The sequence below is a fragment of the Aspergillus novofumigatus genome, assembly GCF_002847465.1.
Source record: "Aspergillus novofumigatus IBT 16806 chromosome Unknown P174scaffold_1, whole genome shotgun sequence".
Lineage (NCBI taxonomy): Eukaryota > Fungi > Ascomycota > Eurotiomycetes > Eurotiales > Aspergillaceae > Aspergillus > Aspergillus novofumigatus.
Genome location: NW_020194274.1, coordinates 1,109,341 through 1,124,415, shown reverse-complemented (window position 1 = coordinate 1,124,415; position 15,075 = coordinate 1,109,341). Strand labels below are relative to the sequence as shown.

The window sequence follows — 15,075 nt, the reverse complement described above, 5'->3', positions numbered from 1 at the left end:
AAACTGGAGCGGAATCGGTGTACAAGAATGATAGCAAAAACCAAATCACATAATAATACACCAAGTCGACATTAAGATTAGATCCTAAGAAGAATGATGAAGGACAAAAGTCATGAAGCTCCACTAAAGAACACTTCGTTTCACATGGCCGCTCATTGTCATGCATAATAGCTGTAAAATCAATCAGAAATTTGGCAGTCTGCAGGCGCTCCTGTGCACCCAAGTCAAGAGCTTCTGGTAAAGATACCAGTTCTGCCTTTTCAGAAGAATGAAAGACAGAAAATTATAGAGGAGAAAAAAAAAATTAAAAAATTGAAAGTCAAGGAAGATGGAGAGAGAGCAAGCTTATCGACAAACGGTCGAGGCACTGAGTAAATTCGTTGCCGATTGCTACCGGAAGTCGTCTTCGGAATCATTATCATCGGTAAGGTCAAGTCGATGGACAAGTTCCTTTGTTTCTCTAGCGATTTCGAAAACAATGGGTGGAAGTTTCTTGATAACCTCTCGGTGTTCCGCAATATTTACGGCATCCTCGCCCTCGGCTGTGGTTTCTAAGAGACGAGTCCGATGCAGGTTTAGCGTCTGAAGTATGGGCCCAGAGCGTTCCCGAAGGACGCGACCAGCGTTGGATTCGTTGATGAAATGTTCTGTGGATGAGGAGACATTGGAGACAATTGAAGAAATGGCCGAAACATGGGTGCTGATGGTTGTCAAAACTTCTTCCGCACGAACGCTGGCAACGAGTGCCTGAATGGATTGGACCAGCCCGTCTGTCTGGTCCTCGATGTACAGCTAGAGAGTGGATTAGTTTTCACCCGGGAAGACAGGATACAGTAGAGTCAACTCACTTTCAATTCCTGGAGCTCGTGATCTTCAGATTTCAGCTGAGGGCCCGTCAAGAAACCATTCTGAAACCCCGCATCCAAGTGAGAATGTGTTCCATTTGGAGTACGATTAGAAGGATCGCTCATAGCACTATAGATCGAGTCATTATTACTCATTCTGCTTTGGCTCGGAGCAACGCTAAAATAGTCGGGAGACTTCATCTGCGAGAATTGGTCTCGTTCTTCTTCATTTTCGTTGAGCTCATCTTCTGGAGTGGGGCGGATTTTCACGAGGCGAACGAGTTCAATAACTGCAGTCGACAAGTGCGATGCCGCAGCATCGAGGAGCGAAACGGGTGAAAGACCATTCGAACGGACGAAGTTCTTGGCCGCGGTGATCATGTTATTGGCCGTCGCAGACACTTTCCGCGTAGCTTTTGTACGCACAGCTGCTAATCCGTCGGCAGGGTTCTGCGTTGATTCAATGTCATTGAGGACATGACGGACTGCGAGAATAACACCCTTAATCTGGTGCATCACGAGTTGGTATTCATCGGATCGTGCGACGCGAAGCAACTCGTCAATGGAAATTTGGAACTTGGTAACATGTATATCCTTGACCAATCCATCGTCCTGCATGAAGCCGTTATCTTGAGTTACTGTGCTGAGGCCGGGACGAGTCTCTGAAATGCCGGATGATGCTCGAAGATGCCGTAGCTGAGTCTTGACTTTGGCGTACCGGGTCTTCCATTGCTGTAATTCGTCTTCCAGCCGTTGAACCTCGCCTGACAATCGCTCTTCGTGCTCCCAGCGGGACTGGGTTTGCTCCGACAGAGCCTTCATCTCCATTAAAAAGGTGGAGGCTTCTCGTCTGACTTCCTCTGTCACCTGTTGTTGATGGTGTAACTCAGCCTGCAGGTCCCGATACTTGATCTGCAGCTCAGAAAAACGAGCTTGTAACCCGGCGTCCCCGGCACTCTGCTGCGATGCCTCGTTGAGTTGATTTCTCAAATCTCTCTCCGTGTCATCACGCTCGGTTCGCACCTTCTCGAGTTCGAGCTGAAGAGAGGTGTTCAATTCTTCCGCCTGGGATATTTTGCTTTCGAGTTCCATCTTGAGGGCATCCCACTCTTGCTTTGCTGCGCCAGTCACCTGCTCTTCGTGTTACTAAAACACCAGTGTGAAATCCAACATGTCAGTTAGGGCGTCGCGTACCTGAGATCTTTGATGCTCTTCTTGGAATTTCGACAACTCCTCATCTTTTGACCTGATCAATTCCTCAAGTTTGTCCACCTTGTCCTGTTCCTCTTGGTACCTGGAGAGTTCTTCGTCTTTTTGTTTGAGCAATTCCTCCAACTTGTTGACTTTCTCCTGCAATGCCGACGCCTGCGACTGCGTGTCCGCCAAAAGCTTCCGTTCGCCCTCACCTAGGGTTGTCGTCGTCCCTCTCCTGCTTTGCAAGACACCGTCCAGAGCGAAAGCGTCACTCCTCGCGTCGTAATCGTCTTCCGTACCGGGCACATCGTCATCGTCCTCCACCATGATACTCTTATTTGGAACAATCGTGTTGCTTTGGAATGACTTGGCTTGCGGTCCAACATCACCGTTCACCGACGGCGGCCCACCCAAGGACCCTTGGCGGGGAGGGTACCCACCCATTGGACTGCCTGGAGGACCGCCGGAGGGATATCCCCTTCCCATGCGGTTTGGAGGACCTCGAGACTGAGAGCGCCGACTGCCGGGAGGCGGAGGATAACCGTTAGGACCGAACCCATTTGGAGGGTAACCATTTGACGGGCGTCCACGCAAGCTGGGGCGGGGCTAGCTCGGCGAGATTCCCGTGCCGGGAACTGAGGGAAGCGCCGTTCCAGTTCGCAGAAGACGTCCGTAGCCAGGTCTCTAAACCGCGGGTGTTGAAGGGATGCGAGTTTCTGGCGTGCTTGATTGCGTTTCTCATGGAAATCTTCCCGAGGAGGCAGGAACGGCGGCACATCGGGCCGCGGAGGACCAGGCCGCCCGGGAGAAGGCATGGCCTGCTGCCGGCGGAGGAGTTCATCGTAAACATCAGTACTGAGCTCTTGAAACTGAGTTGCCGAAAGCCTGAGCAGCTTGTCTCGGGCTTTGTTCGATTTACTGTTCGCTCTTTCATCCCGATAAGATGCATTAAGAAATCGTCTCAGGGCAAAGTAGTGTTGACCAAGAACTTCCTCCATCTGTTTTGTTCGCTTGCCGCGATCCTCGGCCAAAGTTCCACTGCTAGACCGGGCCGCGACTGAGCTCGGGGGCGACGGGTTGCCTGCGTCGCTGGCGCCATTTGTAGACCCGTTCGGCGCACCCGCATTATTCGGACCCAGCCCGCTGGGTGTGCCTGATGTTGGAGGAGTCGCGAGGTTATTGCGAGTCGAGAAAGTAGGCGAGAATGGTGGATCGGATTTCTGGTATTGATTGATCCCTGACCAATCACTCCCATCTACGGAGACAGGGGACATGGTGCCTGGGTTGGGATTCATAGGGGGCCGAGTAGGAGAAGATCACGTCGCTTTGTAGCCGCCGCTGCTTAGCTCAAGGCACCCCAATCGGTTGGAGCTTCACACACGAGACAAAGAGCAGATTGCGATCATGAATTCGGGTGTTCTACTGATGACTGCGACAAGGAAGGCCATCGACAAGGGGTTACTCGATTAACTCGGCAGGGAATAGACGTCAGATAATGCGAGATCGTGTTGATCGGTAGGGGATGCGTGCGGCTGATCGGAATGTAAATGGCAGGAAAGGAATGTGATGAAAAAAGGAGCGAACTAAGCGCCAATGAGCAAAAGGGAATGAGGTGCAGAAACTCTTCCACAGTGGAAAAAAGGACCGTCTTTCCAGCACCACGATGACGAAAAGAGAAAGAAGACGGAGAAGAAGAAAAGAGACAAGAAAAGAAAATCGATGATAAGTTGAGAAGCGTCACAGGAGGGAAGTGGGAGTAACAGCCACAGAAGAAAATCAAGCGTTTGCCCGACTCCCGAAGACTAAAGGTAGTTTGAAGATGGAAGAAGTGGAGGGCCGATGGAGACTGGGGGGGAGACTCTCTCTGTACGGAGTAGAGTCTGTCCTCCGTACGATTACGAACAGAAGAAGACGGGAATGAAGAAATCCATACCTCAGGTACCTACAGAAAAGAGCCCAAGACCCCATGAATGGAATTACGATTACAGTCCGTGGAAAAGGGGACCTTTCTGCTCCATCCATAGGTACCAAGCATTTTGTTCCAGGTCAACAGTCAGTGGGACTTCAGGTACCATGCCTATTTTTGTTCCGGACCTACATAGACAGAATCAGGATTCTCAGGCTTTCTTATATGATTCTCGGTCGATTTAACCTGCACGGAAAAATTGAGAAACTCAACTTGCAGCATCCCAGAATCATACCTTACCTACCTTAGGTACTCCGTACATGCTGAAATATTACGCAGAATTTACTCCGTATGCCAGATTGAGTCCCCACCGCCCAGGAACCGATCCAAAGGCTATCCTATCCGTCTAGTTCGTATGTGAGGCGGTGCTAATCACTGCGAAGCGCAAAGTGCTAAACCACGACTTGCTCCCTGACACAAGAATAGGGGGTTCAATTCAGAAGACGCAGCGATGTCGTGATTAATGGAACAGCATTTTCTTAGTCTCACCACGATGCTCTGACGCGGCATGCCAGCTATTGACATACCCACAGAAGCAGAGTAAACTGGTATATAAGCAGCGGATTCTCAGCCACAACGAGGATACCGCCAAACTCTCAACAATAGGCGAAAGTTACCTACCTTACATACGGACATGGGGTCACCCTTGTCTACCTAGGTACCCAGGTATCCCATCTCAGCCGTTCGATGCCACGGAATTAGGTTCAGTTTGGTCTGCACATTGCTCAAGGTTGAGTAGCAGTGGGTTCTTCATTAATTTCTTTTGGCCAATATATTTACTATTCTACCCGAGATGAAGCAAAAGCGGGTACGTAGGTAGGCTTATGGGGACTTTGGGAAGTGAAATACGGGCCTTGACCTTTGACAATCTTCGAGTCCAGACCGGTCGCTGAGCGATCGCTGCGTTACGCGGTCTTGGTAGCTCGGAGGGTAATGATACCTTACCATCGTTATAGGTATGGAATTCGTAATTTCGGTGACTAGGTATCACCTCGTCACTGAGAGGAATGATACCTATGCGCAGGACTTGCCCATACGCATCAAAAGTGACAGATTATGTGTGCTGATATTCTAGACGTACTTCATCCTATGCAAAATCACACTTAATCGTTCATTCATTCCAATTAGTACAATGATCAATCCTCAGTAGTTCTATACAGTTCTATCATGTCCAAGTTCCACCATCCAGAATATAGCATACTTCCATACTTCATGTTTCGCCATGAACAGAAATCATGGATAGCAATCCTTCAGGAAATATCATGGTATCATAGGGAATGTACGCCATGACCAAAAGTATCCAATGGCCACAATCCTTCCTCGGCTCTTGGCCATTCGCCCGCTGCCTGCATTAAAGGCCATGTGCCTTCCGGACGGCCAGCGAAGAATCCGAGCCATGGAGAGCTTACCACGTAGCTGGATTGGCCGAAGGCTCGGCTACATTCCTCTCTTGGGGCGGAGTGGAAGCGTACGCGAACTCTCGAATAGTAATCGCTCGTTACTCCGAATTCACTTCGAGGAGGACATCGTCAATCCCCGAGCAGCACTCACGGCTGCCGAGACGGGGGTGGATGTCCGCGTCGTGGCAGCACTGCGGTTGTGCGCCATGTGCGCTTTGACAAGGTGGCCGGCGGCAAGTGCAGAGCACAGGCTCAGCTCTCCCGCAAGAACAGCGGCAGCGACAATTCGAGCAAGTTGCCGAGCATTGTCACCTGGGTTGGTGGGGTGGGAACCACGGACACCGAGCATATCAAGCATGGCAGACTGTGCTTCAAGAATAGTGCCACCGCCGATTGTGCCAACTTCGATGGAAGGCATAGACACAGCGATCTGGAGGTTGCCATTGAAGCTGGAAAGTCGGCCAGTTAGTACTCGAGCAACGAAACAAATCGAAAATGTATGACAACTTACTTTCTCATGGTCGTGATACAGCTGCTGCTCTCGACATTCTGCGCAGGATCCTGACCCGTTGCCAAGAAGACAGCAGTGACAATGTTCGATGCGTGAGCGTTGAACCCACCCACGCTTCCAGCCATAGCACTTCCAATCAAGTTCTTACTGGTATTGAGCTCGACCAGGGCATTAACGTCGCTCTTGAGCACGCTCCGGACAACATCACCAGGAATGATAGCTTCCGCCACCACGGACTTGCCACGGCCGTCAATCCAGTTGATAGCAGCAGCCTTTTTGTCGGTACAGAAGTTACCAGAAACGGAAATGGTGGCCATGTCGTCAAAGCCGCACTCAGTCGCCATAACGTGGAGCGCCTTTTCGACACCCTTGGAGATCATGTTCATCCCCATGGCATCACCTGTTGTAGTCTTGAACCGGATGTAAAGATAAGTGCCAGCGAGAGCCGTCTTAAGATGCTGAAGGCGGGCGAACCGACTGGTAGAGTTGAAAGCCGCAGTCAAAATACTTCGGCCCTCTTCCGAATCAATCCAGACCTTAGCAGCCGCCGCGCGTGCAAGAGTAGGGAAACCGACACAAGGACCACGAGTCATGCCGTCGCCAGTCAGAACAGTGACCGCGCCACCACCTGCGTTGATCGCCTTGGCGCCTCGACTTGTGCTGGCCACCAGCACACCTTCCGTGGTAGCCATGGGAATAAAGTAGCTTTGGCCATCAATGGTCAAAGGACCAGCCACTCCCAAAGGCAAAGGTAGATATCCAATAACATTCTCACAGCAGGCACCGTGCACAAGCGTATAGTTGTAATCCTTGTATGGGAGCTTCGAGCATTCCAAAGAGCCCGTGATAGCGGAAGTGGCAGGAGTTCGAGCAATAACAGCACGACGGATCTTGACAGCTCTAGTGAACGCATCCACACGGCTCATGAGGTCCTCGTTTTCCATGGTTTTTTCCAACGCATAGCCAGGAATCTTGCCTCGCAGGGAAAGCTCAATCAACTCTTCGTCGCTCAGATAAGCAGCTCGCTTCTCCTTCAAGAGAGCCTCGCACTCTTCTGGACTCCTCTTGGGCATGTCGGGGTTCAAGTCGATATTAGGGTATTCCTTCTTTGCTTCCACCACAGCCACCTTGGGGCGGCAGGGGCAGGGGCAACTTCGGGTTCCTTAATGCTCCAGCGAGCGGCATTGAACAAGTAGCCGTTCAGGATAATACTCAGCGTCAAAGCAGCGATGATCCACTTGCTGATGATGGGATCTTCAACACTCTTGAGAAGGCTTTCGATGACACGCCCGCCAACAGCGTCGAGAAACTGATCGGTGTACTCGATATCGAATGTGCGGCTTTCGCCCAAGGCGGCGTAGTGTACAGAAGGATATTCAAGTTTGTACTTGATTGGAGGGATGACTGTCACAACCGTCTCCATCATCTGACTCTTTGCAGAGACGTAGATCGAGTCAAGCCCATTTTCGGCGACCTTGAAAGGGTCAATGGGCGTAGGCGCAAACACATTAGAGACACGAGACAACAGGGGTAGGCCAGCACCCTGGCTAGAATCCCGGAATGGGATAGTCGATAGATTCACCACATTGAGCAAGACAAAACCCCCTACCATCAAAATCTTGAATCTGCGAACACTGCTAGATCTGAGCTTCCTCCCGAAGATGCTAGTCTTGTTGCTGCTCTCAGATCCGGTCAGAGGCCAGTCATTGCTGGAAGCGACATTCTCGGCCACCCGATGGGTGATACCATCTTCTTCCAGAGCTTTGCGAAGAGTAATATGGCGCTTGATCCGGTTAATTTCGAGTTTGATGCAGAGGATGGTGGTGTAGAAAGTGAAGAGCAGAACACAGTCGAAAAACAAGATCCACGCGGCGAGGAAACAAAATTGTCGCAACCCACCCTGGACTCCGGAAGCAGCCCCAGCAATAAGAATGGCGATCTCGATGCAGTAATCGCGGATAATCTCAAAACCTTGTTCCTTGATCGCAGTCTGAATGGAGTCTTGAATGGACTTCGTGGTGCTTGACGAAGCTTGACCAGCTCTGCGCCTGTTGTCCGCCGCCGCAGTGAGAACAGCCCTGGTGAGAATGATCGGCTTCTCGAAACCGATAGTGACAACAAGGAATGGAAGGCCCTCGGACAGCAAAAGAACATTGATCGGGACGCCAAGCTTCGTTGTGACCAGAAGACCGAACAAAAACGCAAAAACGCCCGAGAAGAGGACAGTGGCCGCCAACCAGAAGTTAGAGCCGAGACGCCGCATCGAGAAGAAGAGGGACACGAAGCTAAGATGCATCGAAAGGTATCCCAAAGTCATGATGACAATGTCAATAGTTTCCGCGTGCTTGGTACGTTAGTAAAAATGGCAGCACAAAATAAGTAAGGCAAATCATTTACCTTGATCAAATCCACAAATGAACTCCACGCATCTGCCAACCAGAGCTTGATAGCACCACCCGAGCCATAAGCCGGGCCACGAGCAGCCCGCATGATCCATTTCTTTTGTTCCCCGTCGTCCTCATCGGAGGAGGGATCCGGGATCTCCTGCACCGCTTTCAGGAATTCTGGGACCTGATCAAACGGCAAGGTGAATGCGAGAGAAGAGTCGTGGGAGAAGGGCGAGAATAAGTTAGGGGTATATGGCACTGGTTGAGCAGAGGCATTGGAAGGAATTGGCAATTCTGTTGCGGCAGGAGCGATTGAAGATGACTTTGACAGGGAATCCGAGAAGATAAAGGTTGTTAGAGCGAGATGGTTGACGCCCTGCGGTCAATAAACAGTCAGTGACGAGAAATTCAACTTCAAGATACTCTGATGTAGATATACCGTGTAGTCCTGGCTCGCTAAACCGTCCTCGACCTGCCATTTCCAAGATGTACTCTCACCCAACCGAAGATTCCGGCTGCCCTGAAGCAGAGTATCGACGTCCACTTGACCGGCAATATTCCTGGGGTTCCTGACGCTGTCGAACAAACTCCCTTCAAGGAGACCGACGTAGGTCGTACTGGCGAGCAATGCAATAACCACAATGGTGTGTATAGGGTGCTGACAAGCTTGGCTAGAGATGGATTGTAAAACGCCAGTGACCTGGCGCTTTAACCATCCCGGTTCGGCATCGTTCTTAGCTTCTGCCGAACGAAGCTTCCTTGTAATCAGAGAGGTAGCCATTGTCTATCATAGACAAATTGGCGAGCAGGGAGAGGCGGTGTAGGCCGCGTGTCTAGGGGAATTGCTGAAATTGAAGGTTCGCAGGGGTGAGACACTATGGCTTAGTACCGTCCCAAATTTTCTCACCTCGACGCTGAAAATCTCAAGAAATGTTCTCGAGGTCAGGAGGTGGACATGAAGTAAAGTATCGAAGAGGTCGCTGCTTGCTGAAAAGACTCTAATAAAAAAGTACAGCCTTGAGTGCGGTTAGGACAATTATCTCCGGCGACGCATTCACCAAGGATTAAACATACCAGACAATAAGGGGCCCTGAAATAACCAGCCCACAGTTCAATATTGAGCTGAATTCGACCCTGTAGAAAGAAACCAAGTCCAATTCCACCAGCAGCTCCTTTCTTTTTCCTATCCCTAATTTGCCTTGATCGCGGACCCCCTGAAAGTTGAACCAAAGGGAGTCTGGCTCGCCGCTGGGAAGATGGAAATAAGTAAATCCGGCTAATTTTGCCGCCTAAGCACAGCCACAAGCACCGTGGATCAGCGCAGATGCTTGTTCCAGGCTCCCGGGAAACAACGAGGTTGAGCTCGACCACAGTGTTATATTTCAACACCAAGGTAGGGGAGGAGGATAACAATTATAATCATGGAGAAGAAAGAGCGGAAGCGAAAGAGGAAACAGAGTGGGGACGACAAAGGAATAAAGTCTAACCAAAAAAGAAAGTCCTAAAATCCAACATAAAGCCTTCGGGCTTTAGTCAAAGAAATAATCAATACGGGAAACATCCCAGGGGTCCGGTCGTTAAAATCCCAACTAGTCCGTAGTCCGTACAGCTAAGATAGGCAATAGTCCTAATACTACGGAGTACTTCGGCTACTATCTGACTAGGAAATGTCCCATTAAGCCCGTTGACCTGCCATTACGATCTCAAAAATGAATTGTGTTTTGATTTATTCACCGAGTGGCTATCAGCTACCTAGTAGTTGAGTCTGATTCCTCCTTTTCTCAGCAACAATCAGTCATATCAACGAGATTGACTACCTACTGGGTTGTCAGTTCGTACCAAAACCAGTGTGTTCCTCCCGGATCCACTGAATAAGGAGTTACGTACTCTACCACTAGTTTCGATGTGCTACGAGTAGATATCAATATGAACTGCTACATACTTGTTTGCAACTCTGCAGTTCGGGTACTGGAATCCGCCCTCGGTGAACAGGCGCAAGACAACGGAGTACCGGTATTTCAGGTTCGGGGACTGTGGTCACGTCATATCGACGAATAGATGGTTACAAGACTGCATAATGTATCTCCACGAATCAGTCATCTCACGTAAGATGGACGATGGTGATGTTGATGTTTGTGAACGAAGGCAGCTTCCAAGGGTAAGCAGTACATTGACTTAGCTTGTTCCCGGTGGTCAACCAAGTAAGCAAGATGCAAAGTGCCCAAGGTATGTCGCATCATTCGGTCTTACCATTTTAGGTAGCCCCCGGACTCTATCTCAATCTTGAACTGGACTTAGCATGGATAGACATACAGCCTCGCTCCTCCTGGATGAAGGAGGGAAAGAATCAAATTGTGCGCCGTGTTATACAACCCTGGCTACTTCACCGCTGGCACCCCTTGCTTTTCTTTGAAGAAGCTGAGCAAGTACTCGGTAGCTGATGACTGTTCTCTCTCCTCTGTCCTTCTACTCCTTCCTCACCTTCTTTGTCCCCCTCGCATCTGCTAAACCTCTATCTTACGGGAGAAACCGTGAGGCGAGACTCGAGAATATGGTAGATACACAGTGTATCCATGATCCAAAAGTCTGCTAAAAGTTCAAGCGTCGATAATTTCATGTATAGATTCTGAAGATATATACCTTCACCACATAATCCAGCATACCCGAGCACGAATATGGAGGAGCCTCTATGTGGCAATAGTGTGGAAGTATGATGTGAGCCTGGATTGGATTCTAGAAATATAGACTATCGCTCAGCGATTCACATCAGGGAATAACAACGATGGGGACTACTAAACAATTGACTCAACAGGAAATTCAAGAAATTTCCTTTTTGAAGTTTACCCTCTTCCTTCCGGCCTCCTATTTCTCTGCCACCTAAGGCACTTCAGCTTCTACCTCCTAAGTCATTCAAGGCTCTGTTGAAATAAGGGAAGTTTTCAAACTTCTGCAGATAGATCTAGTATGGATCTCCGAAAGACGGAGTTTACCAGCGCATTATGTAATTGAGTACGCGTCTCTGGTGCCAATCGATCAATCTAGCATACTCAAACAGGGAAAAGCTGTTTCATTTCAAACGGGAGTTTGTACTTGGCTTCGATTCCTGTGTTCTCTATGGGCGTCTTCTTGGCCAACCTGGTGGAGTTGTGGACAGTGGACAGTGCACACAATGAAAAAGCCAGGACCACTGAGGCATCCTGGTCCGTCGGAGATAACACGATAATAGTATCCACTCATTTCATCTAATCAATCAGTGATAAATCCTGTTGGACTGTTCATGCCCTTTGCTTCTGAGCCTGTGCGGGCTACTACTGCGAAGAAGTCCGGTAACGGTTGTTGTTTTCCCGACACTCTTCACTATTGTCGGAGCAGATTCCAATAATCGGATGAAAGCCGGTCAGTAGTAGGCCGGAAATCGATGCTTTTTACTTCTTTCCACGCAAAATGGTGCTTCATGAGTACAGCCCGAAGGACTGAAAGACTGTGTCAAAGGCAGTCCACGTCAGGAGTTGTAAAAGCTGGATCATGAAATATATCTATATCTGTCTTGCATTCTGGCAAGAGGCGCCTTACTTTGGACGTCTCAACAAAATAAATGCAAATAATTATATAATATATTGGGTAATCAGCGAGATATCCAGTCTTAGAGCACAACCCAAAAACAAAGACCGGAGTGCCTTCGGGATCAATGGGCCCAAGACTCCCGAATATAAGAGCTAATCGCTGTGATGTTCGCTTCTCAGAGGTATCGAAATCTTGGAGCGATCCGAATTAGGCGCTGGAAACGAGAAGGCCGAAAACTCTACATGGCGGCCATCTGTCTTCAGTCCTCGTTCTGGAGGGATATACTTCTGTTTTGGCTCTCTTATGACTTTGCCTGTTTATAGAGTTCTCTTGCGAGCGTTGACCTGCTCAGCTGGAAGATTGTCGAAATAGTTTCTCACTGCACTTAGCATTAAGGCGTGGAGTAAACCTTAGGCAATGTTCGCGCGGTTGCTGACCTTCTAAACCGTCACAGAAACAATCTCCATCTGAAGCTTTAAAGTCAAAACAGGCTTTGGGCCAAATAAGTAGGCTTGAGCTTGCCTGTCTGCGGTACTGCCACCCTTTAATCTTGAAGACGGTTGGTAAGCGCCATGTCGGAGATTCAAAGCCAATCGGGAACTTAGCATCCTTACATCTTGTGCAGTTCTGCAACAACATCGAGATTCCTCAGACCTGCGATGAGGATTATGGCGTACCCTTTAATCGAGCTACGCGCTGTTGCTATTTGGGGTGTCTCAATGTTATACTCTTGAGCCTGGGACCTTTCTTCTACGCGTTCGACCAGATTCTTCAGGCTTCCCAAGGCAACACACAAACACTAAACGCCTACTTCAGGATGCCTCTAATACAGATAGATGAAGAGCAGTCTGTCAGGGAGTTACAATGGATCCCAAATTGATTGGCTTCAAATGTTCCTTGAGAATCTGGGCCTGTCGCTGCCTTTAGCGCCGTGCGAGAATCCTGGACCCTCTCTTTGTTTCCTATTGACATTGGCCTATTGAGTCAACCACCCAGATGTTTCGAATGACGCATTATCAGAGGAGCCCAATGATACTTGTTTCTTCGTTGAGAATAGGCAGGCGCAAAGCCTGTTTGAGGAGAAAAGAGGAGATGCCACTGAAAAGGTCCCATGATCTTTTGTGTTTCAATGCCCATTGTCTTTGGTGCATTGATCGCTTCACTCACTATTGTCCAGTCTCGGTCTCTCTAATCATTTCAACAAAGGATAAGTGGGAATAACCGGTGTGATCCGTGTTATCTGGGAACCAGAATCAGCACCTGAGAAGACGAGGGGGATTCACCGGTGATGGATTTCTAAAGCGTACTACTCTCCTGCTTACACTATCGACCATCACTCTGAGCAGAAAGAAAGAATAAACTCGCTGGTTTCGAGGCAACACCGCTAGTCGGCGTCCTACTCTCTGTCACTATCTCTAAGTCCTTCGAGGGAGCCAGAATATCATGCAAGCGCTGCGCGTCCTCAGTATGGTCGTTTCGAGGTTGCTGGTCTTCGCCCACATTTTCACGACAGTCATCGCTCATTCTTGGGTTGAACAGCTCATGGTTATAGCGCCGAATGGAACCTTTGTTGGCTCTCCAGGATATCCTCGAGGAAATGTTCTTCGCACCGATCCCGCCTTCAACGACAAGACCATGACCAATCTGATACCGCCTGATGGCCGGGCTAATCTGAGTCAAATCCTTCCGAGGGATCGTTTGTGTAAGGATACACAACGGAAACAATCCCAGACAGATGGTAGTCCAAGGCTTCAGGCAAGTCCTGGCGCTGCTATCGCCCTTCGCTTCCAGGAAAACGGCCATGTGACCCTACCCCAGAACCAGCCTGGGAAACCCAGGAATCGTGGGACGGTATACGTATACGGGACGACAGAGCCAAAGGACGACGAACGGCTTCTTGACGTACACAATGTCTGGAACAAGGAAGGCACAGGAGGTGACGGGCGCGGCGTGCTCTTGTCGACGCAGAATTTTGACGATGGCCGTTGCTACCAGATAAACAGTGGTCAGATCTCCGAACATCGCCAGGCAACGTACCAGCATGAGGCAAACCAACTCATGGGAGCCGATCTCTGGTGCCAACAGGATATTGCGCTACCATCTGAAGCGCCAACCGGCAAGCCCTACACGCTGTACTGGGTTTGGGACTGGCCTACAGCTCCGGGAGTGGACCCATCCTTGCCGAATGGAAAGCAAGAGATCTATACTACTTGCATCGATGTGGATGTGATTGATGGGCCTCCTATTCATGTCCGTATACCGGCGAACTACGTCGAGGATCAGTCACTGAACAATGCGGCCATCCCATCTCAGTTCGCAGAGGTATTTGGAGTAGGACGTTCCTCATTCTCTGCGCCTGGCTCTTCGACATCTCGGCTGATTCCGACACCGACTGCCGTTCGCAAGCAACCCACACCAGCGACAGTGACTTCTTTCATTACTTTGACCAAGACTGTTCAGCCGAACGCCCGTCAGACCAGCCTAGGCTCATCAGCACCTAGCTCTTCCACGCCCAGATTCTCTGCTCCAGCTTGGAACTGGTTTCGAAAACCTGTCTAAAATATTTCACACCCTTGTCCTCAAGGCAAAGGGTCGGCAGATCTGCCTTAGAGCTTTCGCTTGTCAGCCACAGCTGGTACTGTGCATCTTTCTTTCTTGGCTTCGATTCTCCTTTGTTTATAGTAAATAGAAAGTGTTTCCAACCCAGCAAATCAGTTGAAGACCATCGTCTGTGAACTTAAATGGTAGAAGTAGAGAACCATGTATGCGCAATTTGTGTGGCTGCCAGTCGCCAGGGGGATTGTCCTGTTCATAAATCTTTCAGCCAGCCTGATCATTTTCCGGCAAGCAAGGGCAACCAGTTTCGCATACCAGCCTACCATTAGGTTACATGCGAGGAAATTCTCGCCTTTGTTCAATGAGCATTGGAGCCTGGACCAACGCAAGGGGAGACTGAGGCCTCAGTCATGATTCCAAGATGGGAATAGATCAAGGCACCATATTCCTGAAACACGCTAGTCCGCGCGTGGTAAGTCACGTGGAGGCATCCAAGTCTGCGGCGGAAGAAGGAAAAACGCTGCGACCAGGAGATCAATTCATATTATTGAACCTTTACTCCGTACAAAGTGACTGATTCGACATCGGTCCCATACTTTGGAGTCACTGAAGAAGCTCAGATCGAGATTTTGGGTTGACTTTGGTACAACGT

At 49.6% G+C, this 15,075-nt stretch overlaps 4 protein-coding genes across 4 annotated transcripts; 2 read left to right on the top strand and 2 right to left on the bottom strand.

The window, feature by feature from the left end:
• Window positions 1-390: 390 nt before the first annotated feature.
• On the bottom strand, window positions 391-3,334 carry P174DRAFT_456030 (putative cell polarity protein; the record flags this gene model as incomplete). The annotated part of the gene is made up of 4 exons (XM_024829390.1): window positions 391-792; window positions 849-1,976; window positions 2,040-2,634; window positions 2,676-3,334. 4 exons carry the CDS (start codon window positions 3,332-3,334, stop codon window positions 391-393), a joined length of 2,784 nt encoding a protein of 927 aa, XP_024686888.1.
• A 2,180-nt stretch (window positions 3,335-5,514) lies between these two features.
• hmg1 (HMG-CoA reductase) lies at window positions 5,515-9,084 on the bottom strand (the record flags this gene model as incomplete). The annotated part of the gene is made up of 5 exons (XM_024829389.1): window positions 5,515-5,854; window positions 5,917-7,043; window positions 7,070-8,260; window positions 8,314-8,679; window positions 8,743-9,084. 5 exons carry the CDS (start codon window positions 9,082-9,084, stop codon window positions 5,515-5,517), a joined length of 3,366 nt encoding a protein of 1,121 aa, XP_024686887.1.
• Window positions 9,085-13,310: 4,226 nt separating this feature from the next.
• P174DRAFT_456028 (uncharacterized protein) lies at window positions 13,311-14,426 on the top strand (the record flags this gene model as incomplete). Its single annotated transcript, XM_024829388.1, has 1 exon — window positions 13,311-14,426. One exon carries the CDS (start codon window positions 13,311-13,313, stop codon window positions 14,424-14,426), a length of 1,116 nt encoding a protein of 371 aa, XP_024686886.1.
• Window positions 14,427-14,527: 101 nt separating this feature from the next.
• On the top strand, window positions 14,528-14,932 carry P174DRAFT_11069 (uncharacterized protein). Its single transcript, XM_024821018.1, has one exon. The coding sequence runs from the start codon at window positions 14,628-14,630 to the stop codon at window positions 14,835-14,837; it is 210 nt and encodes a 69-aa protein (XP_024686885.1). The 5' UTR covers window positions 14,528-14,627; the 3' UTR covers window positions 14,838-14,932.
• The last annotated feature ends 143 nt before the right edge of the window (window positions 14,933-15,075 follow it).

What these genes read in the sequence shown, in the direction of transcription:
- P174DRAFT_11069 (XM_024821018.1), top strand. Translation starts at nt 14,628, where the DNA reads ATGTATGCGCAATTTGTGTGGCTGCCAGTCGCCAGGGGGATTGTCCTG.